At 40.4% G+C, this 17,959-nt stretch overlaps 1 protein-coding gene across 3 annotated transcripts in view; it reads left to right on the plus strand.

The window, feature by feature from the left end:
* skd (mediator complex subunit skuld) overlaps positions 1 to 17,959 on the plus strand; it is a 722,241-nt gene that overhangs the window by 624,580 nt on the left and 79,702 nt on the right. For all 3 annotated transcript variants that reach the window (XM_071664981.1, XM_071664980.1, XM_071664979.1), the window contains one exon: positions 3,223 to 3,423. In XM_071664981.1, coding sequence (XP_071521082.1) covers positions 3,223 to 3,423 — 201 coding nt within the window. The remainder of the gene's footprint in view (positions 1 to 3,222; positions 3,424 to 17,959) is intronic.

A 17,959-nucleotide genomic window follows, 5' to 3' on the forward strand; every position in this document is an offset into this window, starting at 1 on the left:
TGTGTATGTACTTATACATTGAAATGTGTATGTATAGGCGTTTATGTATGTATGTGTGTTTGTGGATGGTTTGGCCATTCTTCGTGTGTTTGTTTCCTTGCACTACCTCACTGACACGGGAAACAGGTGATAAGTATAGTAATGAATATGTTAAATATGAACTACTCTTCTCGGACTTTTGATGGTCACAGATCACCTGAGTAGACAAAATGTGGTCACTAGACGCAGAAATATTGTTCGAGTAGCCAGTACAGTGAATTCCCATTCTATCATATGAATAGGGTGGAAGGATAGTGTGTTAGACGCCAAATTCCTTTTTTTTTTTTTTTTTTTTTTTTTTTTTTTTTTTTTTTTTTTTTGCCGCTGTCTCCCGCGTTTGCGAGGTAGCGCAAGGAAACAGACGAAAGAAATGGCCCAACCCACCCCCATACACATGCCTTGATTCAATCCACTGACAGCACGTCAACCCCGGTATACCACATCGCTCCAATTCACTCTATTCTTTGCCCTCCTTTCACCCTCCTGCATGTTCAGGCCCCGATCACACAAAATCTTTTTCACTCCATCTTTCCACCTCCAATTTGGTCTCCCTCTTCTCCTCGTTCCCTCCACCTCCGACACATATATCCTCTTGGTCAATCTTTCCTCACTCATTCTCTCCATGTGACCAAACCATTTCAAAACACCCTCTTCTGCTCTCTCAACCACGCTCTTTTTATTTCCACACATCTCTCTTACCCTTACGTTACTTACTTGATCAAACCACCTCACACCACACATTGTCCTCAAACATCTCATTTCCAGCACACCCATCCTCCTGCGCACAACTCTATCCATAGTCCACGCCTCGCAACCATACAACATTGTTGGAACCACTATTCCTTCAAACATACCCATTTTTGCTTTCCGAGATAATGTTCTCGACTTCCACACATTCTTCAAGGCTCCCAGAATTTTCGCCCCCTCCCCCACCCTATGATCCACTTCCGCTTCCATGGTTCCATCCGCTGCCAGATCCACTCCCAGATATCTAAAACACTTCACTTCCTCCAGTTTTTCTCCATTCAAACTCACCTCCCAATTGAATTGACCCTCAACCCTACTGTACCTAATAACCTTGCTCTTATTCACATATACTCTTAACTTTCTTCTTTCACACACTTTACCAAACTCAGTCACCAGCTTCTGCAGTTTCTCACATGAATCAGCCACCAGCGCTGTATCATCAGCGAACAACAACTGACTCACTTCCCAAGCTCTCTCATCCCCAACAGACTTCATACTTGCCCCTCTTTCCAAAACTCTTGCATTCACCTCCCTAACAACCCCATCCATAAACAAATTTTATTCCTGAATTTTTCTTTTGAACATCAATAGATGAAATATTAGTAAGCATTATGGAAACTTATTTTCGTTGAGGTTGGAGGTGTTCAGAGAGTAACAAAGACTTTTATGAATCAATAGGAAATACCTCCAGGGTCACATGAAGTACCTAAGTCACCACTTAGAGCGAAGTAGGGCTTGCATGAGGCACATGCTGTTCTCCTCACAACCATGATCTTCAGTCATTTTCAGTTTTTCATCAATGCTGAGGTGTTTCCTGGGCCTCCAGGCACATACAACAATGATAGCTTTCCTATCTGCCTTTATTTAATGCAAACAACAGGCATTTGTACCTTAAAAAACTGCAATTGCATTAAGCACATGCGCCAAGTTTGTCTTTGTTTTGACCAAGTGGGTGGTTATCTCAAACTGGCAGTGGTTTGACCAAGCTGTCTTTTTTATCTTGAAATTTCATTTTGAATTATCTTGTCTATTGTAAATCAGTGTAAACCTCTGTGTATTTGTGCAGAGAGAACATTGTATGTTTGAGAAATAGAAATAGTTCCATTTCATCCTATATTCACTTTTGTGGGTCCATAACTTATGGGACTAAGATTGTGATGTAGCACACATTTATGGAAGTTCTTTTAGATCCCAAACTTACTCAGGTGGGGTCCATTAGAACCCAAATTGTAATACATTGAAGTCTCTCAAAATTGAAGGTTTACCTTAGTTATTTCATAACTCTTGACTGTATTTACCTTGCCCATTTTTGTATGCAACTCACTCATTGTTAATAATGACAAACACTGTACCATGTTCAGCACATCAGCAGCCAGTGGGTTTAAAGCAAACTTTCTAACTTCGATTGTATCTATATTTCCCAATTGATAGGTGGTGTTCAAACAGCATTAATGAGGGCAGTTTCGTATAAGGCCTAAATTTGTATGTTTACTATCATTAGTAGATGTCACATAACATAAGAGGTCACTGTGACCTTTGATTTTAAGCTTCTTATTAAATTGTTATGTGAAGGTGTGTAACTTACCACATTGAGGCCACTTTGACATTGCATATTGCATTTGAAGGTTATGGTTAGATTATTGTACATCCTATAGATGATCTGCCCATGTCATATTTATTTTACTGTGAAAGATATCAACATGCATGGTATGTATGGACACCATAATGGGAAGATATGATGCATGCTGTGGTGAGGTCACTGAGCTTTGTAATCAGGGTCTTAGAATTTGTGTGTGAGTCTGAGTGTCTGCAAGTATGCAGCTCAACATTATTATTAAAGCTAGCAATCCATTGCTGCAGATGTTTTGTTGATTTTTTCCCACCACTAAATGGCCAGTTTCAGTTTTTTGGAATTAGATTGTTCTTGGGGCTTGAAAACATGGTTAGATTTACATTCAGTGTGTATTTGTCATCTTTTGCTGCCTCTTGGCATAGTTTCCTCTGCAGTAAATACTTTCCTTTATGAACATGAAGAGCAAAAAAATGAATCCACGAATTGAAGAAATGGAGAATAGGAAAAGATCATGAGATGCAAACTTACTGAGTTTGATTTGGACTGTTGTATCAGAAAAAAATAATGTGTAACACAAAAAGATTGGTGGATGGATATTTTGGTAAAAATTTAACTCAAAATGAAGGTCTTCATAAAATTGATTATTCCTTTTGATGTCTTTTTGCTTTTATTTGGATAATTTGATGCTTAAAAGATTACATAAAGGTGCTGCACTTAACACTATGATAGGGCATGAGGAAACTTGATTGAGCAGCATTAAGCATGGTAACACATGCTATCTTTTCATAACAAGCTTTGACATTCTTGGTTACACTGGATGCCAGCAAATCTTAACTGGGTTTGATCATTTTAATCCTTTTCAGATTATTTCACTGGAGAGTATCCTGGAGCTAGCTAGTGATTCCCACGACCGATCCCGTCATATCGACCAGTTAAAGTCATTAGCTTTCTCAGTGTTCATGCAGTGTAGAAGAACTCTCACCCATAATGCTGTAGTGAAGTCACTTACGGGCTTTGGACCAGCAGCTGCTTATGATGGATTCCTTAAGCCTAAGGAAGCTAGTGTAAGTTTTACATTTAAGTTGGTTTTTGTCTTTATCATTGATTCTGTTAACTGCATTCATCGAAATCCTAACCAAGATTTGTTTCTTAATGCTTAATGATCCAACAACATTGCACTTTACCAAAATCATTTTGGGTAGGTATGGGTGAGAATTAGTGAAATCATAGTTATTGATGAACATGCATAGCTCATAAATCATTGTTGATATGAACTGGGTAAACATTTCTTGGGCTTCTGGTCATGAGATTGCTCATCTTATTGCATAAGAATGAGAAGAGAATGTAAGATTTGTAGTGAAAGAAGTAGTGAGAAAAGGAACATTGTTAGAGGTATGAAAAGCTGCTTTATATGAGGAGGAGTAATATTCTTCAGAGATAATCCTGAAGTGGTAATTAGGAACATTTAGAATCTTATTGTATTTTTATTTTGTAATAAAGAGAGAGAGAGAGACCACCACTATCAGACACTGTCTGCTTGTGATGATACCAAGCGTGAAGGCTCACTGTCAGTGAGGTCATATCATTTGTGTACAATCTCATCAAAGAACTTTTCATTCTAAATGAGATCACCCTTTCAATGCTTCTGATAGTGGTGTAGCCTTGAATCTAAGGGAGCCCCCTGGAGAAGGGATTCGTAATGGATAGCCAAATTACTCAGCTTTGCCTGGGATGAAATCAGTATTTTGATGTTTCCTTTATATCTTTACATTCCTCTCTCATTTGTTCTCCAAATTTAGAAATTCATATCCTAATGCACACGCTTGGGGTCCCCATAGTTATGCATACAGAATTTCATGTTTTTAGCTATCATTATTATCAGGATGTGGTGCAGGCAAACTCCTGTCCATAGGTTGCATATTTAAGAAATAGTACCTTAGACCTTAAACCTTTAAAGCATTTTTCTCTTCATCTTTTGACATCCTACTTGGTTTCCCTCGTTTCTTTGTTCCCTCCTAAATATAAAAAAGGAGACAAAAAGTGTGCCTTGAACTTCCGCCCAATTAACCTTACATCAGTGTTAGGTAAAATGATGGAGATAATAATACGAGATAATATTGTCTCATTTCTAGAACACAAAATCATTTTGGACAGTCAACACAGAATCTGCAACAGAAGGTCCTGCATGATGAATTTACTGGAATTTATTAACGTTATTTATCAGAATTGGGATGAAAAATTACCATCTGATGTAGTATATTTAGATTTCCAAAAGGCTTTCAATAGAGTACCTCAAGATACTTTTACATAAACTCAAAGCACACGGAATCTGTGAAGAACTCTGTTCATGGGTCAGAGACTGGCTTACCAGAAGAAAGCAGCATGTAGTATTAAATGGTGAAGTCTTAGATTGACAAGATAAATGAGTGGTGTGCCACAAGGGTCGGTCCTAGGCCCAATTCTTTTCATGGTATTCATTAATGACTCAGAACTCGGTTTCATATCTAAGATCTCCAAATTTGCTGACGATGCTAAACTAAGAGGTAGAGCTGTAAACAGGTGGGACTGCAACATGATTTGAAGAGATTTTTACTTACTAGTAGCATGGTCAGACAGATGGCAAATGAAGTTTAATGTTGACAAGTGTAAAGTTATGCACTTTGGAGAGAAGAATATACGTTACGACTACAAACTACTTGGAAACTCTAACTAAATTAAATGAAGAAAAGGACTGGAGTTGTCATTAGCAACAATTTGAAATACACTAAACAGTGTCAAGCAGCAAATAAAAATGTAACCAAATGTTAGGTTTTATAGCCAGGAACATAGATTATAAGACACCAGAAACAGTTCTCACACTTATTATTCTCTAGTAAGACCACACCTTGAATATTCAGTCCAATTTTGGTCCCCAAACAATAGAAAAGACAAGGAAAAATTAGAGCAACTTTAAAGACGCACAACAAAATTGATCCTATCCTTTAGAAATCTGGCATATGAAGAGAGGCTAAAATGATTGGACCTCTTCTTCCTTAAAAAACTTATACTTCACGGTGACTTAATCCAAGTGTTCAAAATTCTGAAAAAGTCGATAAAGTGAACCACAAGCATCTTTTTGAAGTACAAGAAATTACGGTTACTAGGACAAATGGAATAATACTCAAAGCTAAAAGATGTAGTACGGAGGTGGGGAAAAAGCTTCTTTTCCTACATGTGTTTTGAGCACTGGAATAAGTTTCCATCAGATGTAGTAGGTGCTAAAACTATAAATACCTTCAAAATTCGTCTAGACAAATATTTGATAAATTCAGATACTATATCCACTCCCAAGTATCAAAAACATTCCATTTTCAAGTTCTCTTATTTCAAACACACACTCCAAGTAACTTGTCTCTCTTCACTGCTATGAATAACAACTTGCTTACATTCCTGGCCCTTCCACCAAACCACTCTCTATGACTGTCTCACTTCACATAGGACTCCAACCAAAACACCCTATATCTGTCACTCTTATTATCAAACACATTTAATAATCCTTCAAAATGCTTACTCCATCTCCTCCTCACTGTATCACTACCCATTATCACTTCCCCTTAGGCCCCCCCTTCTCCAATGTTCCCATTTGTTCTCTTGTCTATCTCTGACCATTTACCTCCTTGCAAAACACCTTTTTATTCTCCCCAAAGTTTAATGATACTCTCTCACCCCAACTCTCATTTGCCCTCTTTTATGAACCCCTGCACCTTCCTCTTGACCGCCTGCCACTTTCTCTACATATCTTTGAATCATTTGCACTCCTTCCCAGTAAGTACCTCCCAAACGCCTCTCATTTCTCTCACTAGCAACTATGCTTCATCTCACGACTCACTACCCTTTCTAATCTGCCCACCCCCCATCTTTTGCATGCCACATGCATATCTTGCACATGTCACTACTGCTCCCATGAATACCTCCCATTCCTCACCCATTCTTCTATCTTCATTTGCTCTCAGCTTTTGCCGTTCTACACTCAGTCTGTGGTAGTATTTCTTTATGCATGTCACCTTTCCAAGCTCACTTACTGTTACTACTCTCCTCTCTCCAACATTGTTTTCTCTAAAAACCTATATTGATCTTCACCCTCACTTCCACAAGATAGTTATCAAGCATCTCACCAGCTGCCCCTCTCAGCACATTTGCATCCAAAAATCTCCCTTTTACATGCCTATCAATTGATATGTAATCTAATGATTCCTGTTGACCATGTCTCTTACTCACTTATGTATATTTGTGCATATCTCTCATTTTAAACCAAGTATTCTCAATCACCAGCCTTTTTTCGGTACACAATTCCACAAGTGAAGATTTGTATGGGTTTTCAGAAAAGAAGAGTGAATGTTGGGGTGAAGAGAGTGGTGAGAGTAAGTGAGCTTGGGAAGGAGACTTGTGTGAGGAAGTACCAGGAGAGACTGAGTACAGAATGGAAAAAGGTGAGAACAATGGAAGTAAGGGGAGTGGGGGAGGAATGGGATGTATTTAGGGAATCAGTGATGGATTGCGCAAAAGATGCTTGTGGCATGAGAAGAGTGGGAGGTGGGTTGATTAGAAAGGGTAGTGAGTGGTGGGATGAAGAAGTAAGATTATTAGTGAAAGAGAAGAGAGAGGCATTTGGACGATTTTTGCAGGGAAAAAATGCAATTGAGTGGGAGATGTATAAAAGAAAGAGATAGGAGGTGAAGAGAAAGGTGCAAGAGGTGAAAAAGAGGGCAAATGAGAGTTGGGGTGAGAGAGTATCATTAAATTTTAGGGAGAATAAAAAGATGTTCTGGAAAGAGGTAAATAGGGTGCGTAAGACAAGGAAGCAAATGGGAACTTCAGTGAAGGGCGCAAATGGGGAGGTGATAACAAGTAGTGGTGATGTGAGAAGGAGACGGAGTGAGTATTTTGAAGGTTTGTTGAATGTGTTTGATGATAGAGTGGCAGATATAGGATGTTTTGGTCGAGGTGGTGTGCAAAGTGAGAGGGTTAGGGAAAATTATTTGGTAAACAGAGAAGAGGTAGTAAAAGCTTTGCGGAAGATGAAAGCCGGCAAGGCAGCAGGTTTGGATGGTATTGCATTGGAATTTATTAAAAAAGGGGGTGACTGTATTACTGACTGGTTGGTAAGGTTATTTAATGTATGTATGACTCATGGTGAGGTGCCTGAGGATTGGCGGAATGCATGCATAGTGCCATTGTACAAAGGCAAAGGGGATAAGAGTGAGTGCTCAAATTACAGAGGTATAAGTTTGTTGAGTATTCCTGGTAAATTATATGGGAGGGTATTGATTGAGCGGGTGAAGGCAAGTACAGAGCAAATGAGAGTTGGGGTGAGAGAGTATCATTAAATTTTAGGGAGAATAAAAAGATGTTCTGGAAGGAGGTAAATAAAGTGCGTAAGACAAGGAAGCAAATGGGAACTTCAGTGAAGGGCGCAAATGGGGAGGTGATAACAAGTAGTGGTGATGTGAGAAGGAGACAGAGTGAGTATTTTGAAGGTTTGTTGAATGTGTTTGATGATAGAGTGGCAGATATAGGATGTTTTGGTCGAGGTGGTGTGCAAAGTGAGAGGGTTAGGGAAAATTATTTGGTAAACAGAGAAGAGGTAGTAAAAGCTTTGCGGAAGATGAAAGCCGGCAAGGCAGCAGGTTTGGATGGTATTGCAGTGGAATTTATTAAAAAAGGGGGTGACTGTATTACTGACTGGTTGGTAAGGTTATTTAATGTATGTATGACTCATGGTGAGGTGCCTGAGGATTGGCGGAATGCATGCATAGTGCCATTGTACAAAGGCAAAGGGGATAAGAGTGAGTGCTCAAATTACAGAGGTATAAGTTTGTTGAGTATTCCTGGTAAATTATATGGGAGGGTATTGATTGAGCGGGTGAAGGCAAGTACAGAGCATCAGATTGGGGAAGAGCAGTGTGGTTTCAGAAGTGGTAGAGGATGTGTGGATCAGGTGTTTGCTTTGAAGAATGTATGTGAGAAATACTTAGAAAAGCAAATGGATTTGTATGTAGCATTTATGGATCTGGAGAAGGCATATGATAGAGTTGATAGAGATGCTCTGTGGAAGGTATTAAGAATATATGGTGTGGGAGGCAAGTTGTTAGAAGCAGTGAAAAGTTTTTATCGAGGATGTAAGGCATGTGTACGTGTAGGAAGAGAGGAAAGTGATTGGTTCTCAGTGAATGTAGGTTTGCGGCAGGGTTGTGTGATGTCTCCATGGTTGTTTAATTTATTTATGGATGGGGTTGTTAGGGAGGTGAATGCAAGAGTTTTGGAAAGAGGGGCAAGTATGAAGTCTGTTGGGGATGAGAGAGCTTGGGAAGTGAGTCAGTTGTTGTTTGCTGGTGATACAGTGCTGGTGGCTGATTCATGTGAGAAACTGCAGAAGCTGGTGACTGAGTTTGGTAAAGTGTGTGAAAGAAGAAAGTTAAGAGTAAATGTGAATAAGAGCAAGGTTATTAGGTACAGTAGGGTTGAGGGTCAAGTCAATTGGGTGGTAAGTTTGAATGGAGAAAAACTGGAGGAAGTAAAGTGTTTTAGATATCTGGGAGTGGATCTGGCAGCGAATGGAACCATGGAAGCGGAAGTGGATCATAGGGTGGGGGAGGGGGCGAAAATCCTGGGAGCCTTGAAGAATGTGTGGAAGTTGAGAACATTATCTCGGAAAGCAAAAATGGGTATGTTTGAAGGAATAGTGGTTCCAACAATGTTGTATGGTTGCGAGGCATGGGCTATGGATAGAGTTGTGTGCAGGAGGATGGATGTGCTGGAAATGAGATGTTTGAGGACAATGTGTGGTGTGAGGTGGTTTGATCAAGTAAGTAACGTAAGGGTAAGAGAGATGTGTGGAAATAAAAAGAGCGTGGTTGAGAGAGCAGAGGAGGGTGTTTTGAAATGGTTTGGGCACATGGAGAGAATGAGTGAGGAAAGATTGACCAAGAGGATATATGTGTCGGAGGTGGAGGGAACGAGGAGAAGTGGGAGACCAAATTGGAGGTGGAAAGATGGAGTGAAAAAGATTTTGTGTGATCGGGGCCTGAACATGCTGGAGGGTGAAAAGAGGGCAAGGAATAGAGTGAATTGGATCGATGTTGTATACCAGGGTTGACGTGCTGTCAGTAGATTGAATCAGGGCATGTGAAGCGTCTGGGGTAAACCATGGAAAGCTGTGTAGGTATGTATATTTGCGTGTGTGGATGTATGTATATACATGTGTATGGGGGTGGGTTGGACCATTTCTTTCATCTGTTTCCTTGCGCTACCTCGCAAACGCGGGAGACAGCGACAAAGCAAAAAAAAAAAAAATCCACAAGCTCTTTACCATTTCCATTCATAACACTGAGTACCCCATTCACACCAACTGTACCTTCAACTGCCTCATTACTTACCTTTGTAGTAAATTGTTATGAGTAATACCTAGTCTCATGCACCAGAACTGCTGACACACAGACTTAGCTATTCCCAGAACACTTGTCTCATGATCTTTCTTCTCATGGCCTGGTGCATACGCACCAGTTATCACCTATTTCACCATCCACTTTCAATTTAACATCACTCTAGAATTTACTCTCTCGCACTCTGTCACACACTCTCACAACTCTGCTTCAAGAGTAGTACTACACCTTCTTTATCTCGTGTTCTCTCACCAACCCTAGGCTTTACTCCTTAGACATTTCCAAACCATTCTTCTTTCCCTTCACCCTTTGGCTTCATTTCACTCATAGAGCCAGAATATCCAGGTTTCTTTCCTCAAACATACTACCTATCTCTCCACACACATTCAGACACCCCAACATGAGCATTCCTTGCCTGACTCCTTTTTCTGTTTCCTCTTAGTTGGCTTATATGATATGCATGAAAGACTTAGATAAAATTCCCTCTCCCCTGCCTCAGGGATTATTGTTATTACTGTAAACCTTTGATTTAGCAGACTAATAAGGGGAAGGGGTGTCCGTTAATGCCGAAAGTCCATTAAACTGAATGTAACCTGTTTCTGTGCCACATTTAAGTTCACACACTTTCTTTTAACTCCTCTATCCTGATAGTGTAGGATTTAGTGTGTGGTATGATAGTTGTGTGTTGGGCACCCAGCAGCATGTAAGTGTTCGCTGGGCAGTTAGAGGCCGGAGTCAGACTGAGATAGAGGTGATAACACCCCTCTCATGCGAAAGGATTCTTCTTTATAATAAAGTGAGGATGGACTACCTGCTTTCATTGTACCTCTTACGTGGCGCAGGGAGTAGGATTCAAACCTTTATGGGGAAAACCTCAAGTTATCGCAAGACTGCTTACCTTCAGGAGACCCAAGGAAATTGCTTCGGACAGGGCACCAATCTAGATAGCGAGGAGATGGAAGCTTTCTATAAAGAATGAGGAATTATGGCCAGCATCTCCTCAGTTCACTTACCCCCAATCCAATAGACACAGAAGCAGTGGTAAAGGCAGCCAAATGGTGTTGTGTGGCAATATGGGTGTTGGAATTCACCAGCACAACAGCAAAGTGACTTGGGCTATACCCCTATATCTCAGCACCCTATGAAGAGAGGGAGAAAGTCACCTGCACAGCTGGCAGCAGGAAGACAGTTGCAAGATGGTCTCCCAGTCCCCAGCAACATTATCTCATAAACCATCGATGAAAAACTGTTCTGCAAAACAGGTAACAGACCATAGCAGAGAGCCAGGCTCACGTGCAGGGCGGCCCATTAGGTGACACCACTCCACTGCTCCAGCTGTCCGCGTGCGCCCTTGTCTATGTGGGACAGTTTGGGCATGGTAGTGGAGGTGAAGCCGCATAGATAATGGTCAGTGAAGCTAGATGGCAGTGGCCGCCAATCTTTGTGAAACCAGCATCACCTATGCCCCTAGGTATCACTGATCCTTATGACACCCATGGGTCAAAGGGACTACCCACCAGCAGTAGCTTCTTCCCCTGTTGTGGCAACAGCCACCCTCAGGCAACTTCACCATCACTGTGTGAGACACTGCCCTGCACACTTGCAAGATTATGTTTGCAGTGGCTCCTGTGAAGATTGAACACACAAATTTGTCATCATTTATAGTCTGCTCACATGTAAAGGAAGTGTATTGTTCCGTATGCCTTGTCAGTATTCTTTTTTTTTTTTTCTTTTTTTATCAAAAGCTCGTGAGGGGTGTAGGGATTAGTGTGTGGTACAAGTGTGGGACCGTTCGCCCAGCTTTGCCAGGTAGTTGGAGGCAGGAGTCAGACTAAGTTAGAGGTGATGCCACCCCTCCTCTGTGAAAGGATACTTTATAATAAATTGAGGGTGGACTACCTGCTTTCATTGCACCACTTAATCACTTCATGGTATTTTGAATTGTACGGATTGCAAAATTTTGTAATTGATAAAGTCACAACTCTGATATAACAGAAACACTGTAAACAACCTGACCCCACAGTGGTTTGAGGCAGACTGAGACTGAAACAAAGAGAGTCTAACCCATGCTACCAAAATCAGGTGCTATATGAAATGTACATGGTGTGGCATTTGAGATTCATAATTTCTTTTTTAATTATTATTATTAATTAATGTACTGTATTGTTATGTGTCTGTTAAATCCGAATTCCATTATATCAGTCCATTAAATTGAGGGTTTACTATATTATTAGGAAACAAGCACACTCATCATAGACTGTATGGAAGAACCAACCTATGTCTTCTCAAATCTTAGAGTTACTCTACCTCAATTATCTTTGTAGGTGTAAAGGAACTGTTCATAGAATAGTATTGCAACATCAAAGTATTGTAAATCACTGTAAAACTACATGTATGTGTACAGGGAGAACATTGTTAGTGAAGTACAGAAGTGCACTGAGATGACACGGGACATGCTTTCCTCACCTCAAGCATCTTGGACTGAGCTCAAGATCTAACAGACTATTCCATTACATCCTAAACACAGTTCATTGAGTCCATACCTTCCCAGATTTATTTTGTGATGTCACTGATTGCACAGAAATATCCATTTTATCCTTTACTCACTCTAGTGGGATCCAGAGGGTCATTAGAATTCCAGTGTAGTAAAGTCCACTAGAATGAGGTTTTCTGTAAATGAAATAAGGGGAATGAGAGAGGAATTGAATATATTTAGGGAAGCATTGCTTGCATATGCCAGGGAAGTGTGTAACATGCAGGAGGTGTTATGTGAGCATTTGAGGAAGGGTAGTGAATCGTGGGATGACAATGATAAGTTGTTAGTCAAAGGGAAAAGAGGTATATGGGTGATACCTGCAGAGAAGGAATGCAAGTGATTGGCAGATGGGCAGCTTTTTCTTCAGGGAGAATGCTCTGTCTAGGTGGATGACTTATCCAGGTAGTACAGTGTCAACAGTTTTCAGTATGGAGAGACTTTCAGTTGATTGTCATCTTTCAGGTGACACCTAAGTGGATCTCTGTTCCACCTGAAGCAGTGAGTTACTTCTGATTTATGTTTTTCCCAGTGATGAAGAGCAGTTGAAACATGTCTTGTTGCTTTGGCTCAGAGTTAATGTTGCCAATTTATCTTTTCCCCCTTTTTTTCCTTAAAAAGTTTCTCTAAGACAGGCAGTTTTTTACAGTTTAATAATGCAAGCGTTCCTAAGTGGGATAACAACTTCATGTCAAAGGACCCTCAACAATGACATACACCTTGATGAATACCTAAGGACTTTTTCTGGATCTCCTCACAATGAGAACCACCTCAATTCTGGATTCTGGATTTTCTATGTTTCTATGCATGTTTTTTTTCTCAAACTTGATACAGAGAAATGTTTGGAATAAGCAGACATTTTACCTTTCAGATGTTTTCTTCTACTAGTTCATTACAGATGGACCTGAAATTCCTTTTGTCTTTTGTTAAGATTCTGATGTCTTGGGAGTAACATGCTTTTTCTTTTAGATTTCTGTAGCTCATGCCACCACTGAACACAGTGAGTTTTGCTGTTACCTCTTGAGGTTGCCCTTCAGAACCTTCATCACTGAGTTAAAGGGGAGCCTGATTTGAGTTTGACTTCTCTGGTCCTCTCTAGTGAAATTGGTTGCCATATTTCCCCAGAGCTCAGGTGGTATCTCTTAGTTTAAGACCTTTACATTCCAGTATCCTTTAGGGATTTACTTCCTTGGTAGCTTATTGCCCCACGAAAGGATATGCAAATCCATAAAGTGCCTCACTTTTTTGACATTGTGGATATACACTGGGGTTCTAAGGATTTCTCCTTCAATTGGTTTCTGCTTTCCATTCAGTTCATTGCTCAGAGTTTTGGCCTTGAGATTTATTTTTTTAAAGTTTTTCTCTATCTCTCCCCCTTTCAAGTGAATGTGCACTAATGTTGTTGGGACAACCTGCAGAGTTGTAATGTTGGTTTTCATAGTTGATGAAACTTCTCTCTCCAAGAAGCTGTCTTGTTAGAAAATTTCCCTGATTTTGCACCTTGCTTGGTCTTCCAGCCCTTTTTGACTTAATTCCTGTTACTACCTTTAGTTGGTGCCAGTGATTTGTGAAATGTGGAACCTTGAGGGGTTGATGAGAGGTGTTTCAGTGACATCAGGCTAGTGGAATTGCTAATTGGCCGAAGGCAAGCCCAAAAAGATGACAGTCGCATGCAAATACATTTGGGTTATTTGCAAAGGGTGACCATATAGTGCTATTGTGTAAAAGCAGAGTTACAAAGGTAAATGTTCAAACTACAGAAGAATACATTTGTTTAGTTACCTGGTAAGTTAAATGGGAGAGTGATGATTGAGAGGGTGAAGGCAGAGTGGGGAGAGAACATTGTGGTTGTAAAGTGGTTGAAGATATATGGATCAGGTGTTTGCTTTGAAGAATGTGTGAGAAATTCTTGCAGAAACAAAAGGATTTTTATATAGCATACATGGATCTGGAGAAAAGCTTATGATAGGGTTGATTGACATGTTTTGTGGAAGGTCTTACAGATGTATGGTGAGGGAGGAAAGCTACTAGAACCAGTGAAAAGTTTTTATCCAGGGTGTAAGCTATGCGTACAAGTAGGAAGAGAAGAAAGTGAGTGGTTTTAAGTGAAGGTTGGTTTGCAGCAGGGATGTGCATTGTCACCACGACTGATTTGTTTATGGATGGGGTGGTGAGGGATTTGAATGCAAGTCTTGGAGAGAGGGGCAAGTATGCAGTCTGTAGGAGGTGAGTGGGGCCTTTGAAGCAAGTCAGTTGCTGATGACAGCACTGGTGTCAGGTTCAAGTGAGAAACTGCAGAAGTTGATGACTGTGTTAAAAAGTGTGAGAAAGTAAGAAGTTCAGAGTAAATGATGAAAGTAAGATTATTAGTTTGAGCAAGGCTGAAGTTTAGAGTAAATGATAAAATTTAGGGTCTTAGATTAAGTAAGGAATAACAATAGGGTAGTTGGGTTGTGTATTGGAATGAAAAAATTTGAAGTGAAGTGTTTTTATACCTAGTAGTGAAAGTGTCATGGGGTGAGGGTGGGTTTAAAGGTCCTGGGGACACTGAAGTGTGTCGAAAAAAAGATCATTATCTAGGAGGGCAAAAATGGATGTTTGAAGGTATTGTAGTCCAAACTAATTTATGTGTATGTGAGACATGGGGTATAGATGATGTGCAGAGAAGGGTGGATGTATTAGAAATTATATGTTTGAGAAGAACATGTAATGTGATGTGGTTTGATTGAGTGAGTAATAAGAGGGTAAAAGAGAGGTGTGCTTAAGACAGATGAAGATAGTGTGCTGAAATGGTGTACACGATAGATAGAATGAGAGAAGAGGTTGACAAAGAGGTATGTGTCAGAAATGAAAGGGAAAAGAAGGGGGAGACCTAATTCGAGATTGAAGCTTGGAGTGGAAAAGAGTTTGAATGATTGGGGCCTGAAAATGCAGGAGGATAGATTGAATTGGGATGACTTGTTGTGCTGGGCTCAATGTTCTGTCAGTGGGCTGAACCAAGGCATGTGAAGTGGCTGGAAAAATCATGGAAAGGTCTTAAGGGCCCGATTATGGATAGGGAGCTGTGGTTCCAGTGCATTATACATTACAGCTAGAGAATGGATGTGAGTGAATGCAGCCTTTTTGTCAGTTCCTGGCACAAGTGATCAAGTATGATAAAATCTTACAAAAAAATCATCACATATTTAGATAGACAAGGAGAATCCACGCCACTAGCCAGGGACCTCCCACATCAACTCAATACCCTCCCACACCAATATACTGTAACTTTTTGGGTATTTTCTGCGATAGTTTATGTGGGATATTTTGTTTCTTTCGCTTTTACAATAGATTCAGTCATTTATTAGAGTAACTTTAACAAAAGTTTAGGAAATTTTAAAGTGATTAGAGAAACCTGACCCAGTGATAGATACAGGTTGGTGACTTTTAACTCCTGTTTTATTGAATGTAGAAAGAAGGAGTAGATTACAGTTGTGGATTCAAATATATCAGAAATAAAAAATGAATTAAAAGATGAAAGAGAACAGGTCCAAAACCTAATTGATTGATGTGATTCATTCAGAGACCAGCGAGAGGGAGCAGCATAACAGATATTATTTTTATGAATGTGTTGGCACTGTTTTCAGATATAGAACTTAACAATTCAAGTAAAATTAGGGAAAAGGGGTGCAGAGATAGAGTGTGGCATTAAGAGATGGTGGCTAGTGGCAAGCCTGTTTGCAGATGATACTGTGTTATTTGTGGAGAGTGAAGAGGAAATGCAGAAGGTTGTAAGTGTGTTTTATGATATTGTAAGTTGAGGAGATTGAAATTGAAGGTAAATGCAAGTAAAAGTAAAGTAATGGTGTTTGAATGGAAACAGAGTGAAACTAGATTTTGTTAAACCATGTAGAGTGAAAGAAGAAAGTATACTAAATTGTGCTGTAGATATGTGGGGAAAAAGACTGGAAGAAGTGTGGGAATGTAAGTATCTGGGAGCTGTCTTGGGTAAGTGTGATGATATGAAAGGAGAGATAAGGGAGAGAGCAGTACAGGGTAGAGAGTCACTGGGTCTCTTAATTTTTTTTTTTTTTTTTTTTTTTTTTCCCGCTGTCTCCCGTGTTTGCGAGGTAGCACAAGGAAACAGACGAAAGAAATGGCCCAAGCCCACCCCCATACACATGTATATACATACGTCCACACACGCAAATATACATACCTACACAGCTTTCCATGGTTTACCCCAGACGCTTCACATGCCCTGATTCAATCCACTGACAGCACGTCAACCTCGGTATACCACATCGATCCAATTTACTGTATTCCTTGCCCTCCTTTCACCCTCCTGCATGTTCAGGCCCCGATCACACAAAATCTTTTTCACTTCATCTTTCCACCTCCAATTTGGTCTCCCACTTCTCCTCGTTCCCTCCACCTCCGACACATATATCCTCTAGGTCAATCTTTCCTCACTTATTCTCTCCATGTGCCCAAACCATTTCAAAACACCCTCTTCTGCTCTCTCAACCACGCTCTTTTTATTTCCACCCATCTCTCTTACCCTTACGTTACTTACTCAATCAAACCACCTCACACCACACATTGTCCTCAAACATCTCATTTCCAGCACATCCATCCTCCTGCACACAACTCTATCCATAGCCCATGCCTCGCAACCATACAACATTGTTGGAACCACTATTCCTTCAAACATACCCATTTTTGCTTTCCGAGATAATGTTCTCAACTTCCACACATTCTTCAAGGCTCCCAGGATTTTCGCCCCCTCCCCCACCTGATGATCCACTTCCGCTTCCATGGTTCCATCCGCTGCCAGATCCACTCCCAGATATCTAAAACACTTTACTTCCTCCAGTTTTTCTCCATTCAAACCTACCTCCCAATTGACTTGACCCTCAACCCTACTGTACCTAATGACCTTGCTCTTATTCACATTTACTCTTAACTTTCTTCTTTCACACACTTTACCAAACTCAGTCACCAGCTTCTGCAGTTTCTCACATGAATCAGCCACCAGCGCTGTATCATCAGCGAACAACAACTGACTCACTTCCCAAGCTCTCTCATCCCCAACAGACTTCATACTTGCCCCTCTTTCCAAAACTCTTGCATTGACCTCCCTAACAACCCCATCCATAAACAAATTAAAGAACCATGGAGACATCACACACCCCTGCCGCAAACCTACATTCACTGAGAACCAGTCACTTTCCTCTCTTCCTACACGTACACATGCCTTACATCCTCGATAAAAACTTTTCACTGCTTCTAACAACTTGCCTCCCACACCATATATTCTTAATTCCATAGAGCATCTCTATCAACTCTATCATATACCTTCTCCAGATCCATAAATGCTACATACAAATCCATTTGCTTTTCTAAGTATTTCTCACATACATTCTTCAAAGCAAACACCTGATCCACACATCCTCTACCACTTCTGAAACCACACTGCTCTTCCCCAATCTGATGCTCTGTACATGCCTTCACCCTCTCAATCAATACCCTCCCATATAATTTACCAGGAATACTCAACAAACTTATACCTCTGTAATTTGAGCACTCACTCTTATCCCCTTTGCCTTTGTACAATGGCACTATGCACGCATTCCGCCAATCCTCAGGCACCTCAACATGAGTCAT

The sequence above is a fragment of the Panulirus ornatus genome, chromosome 9, assembly GCF_036320965.1.
Source record: "Panulirus ornatus isolate Po-2019 chromosome 9, ASM3632096v1, whole genome shotgun sequence".
NCBI classification, from domain to species: Eukaryota; Metazoa; Arthropoda; class Malacostraca; order Decapoda; family Palinuridae; genus Panulirus; species Panulirus ornatus.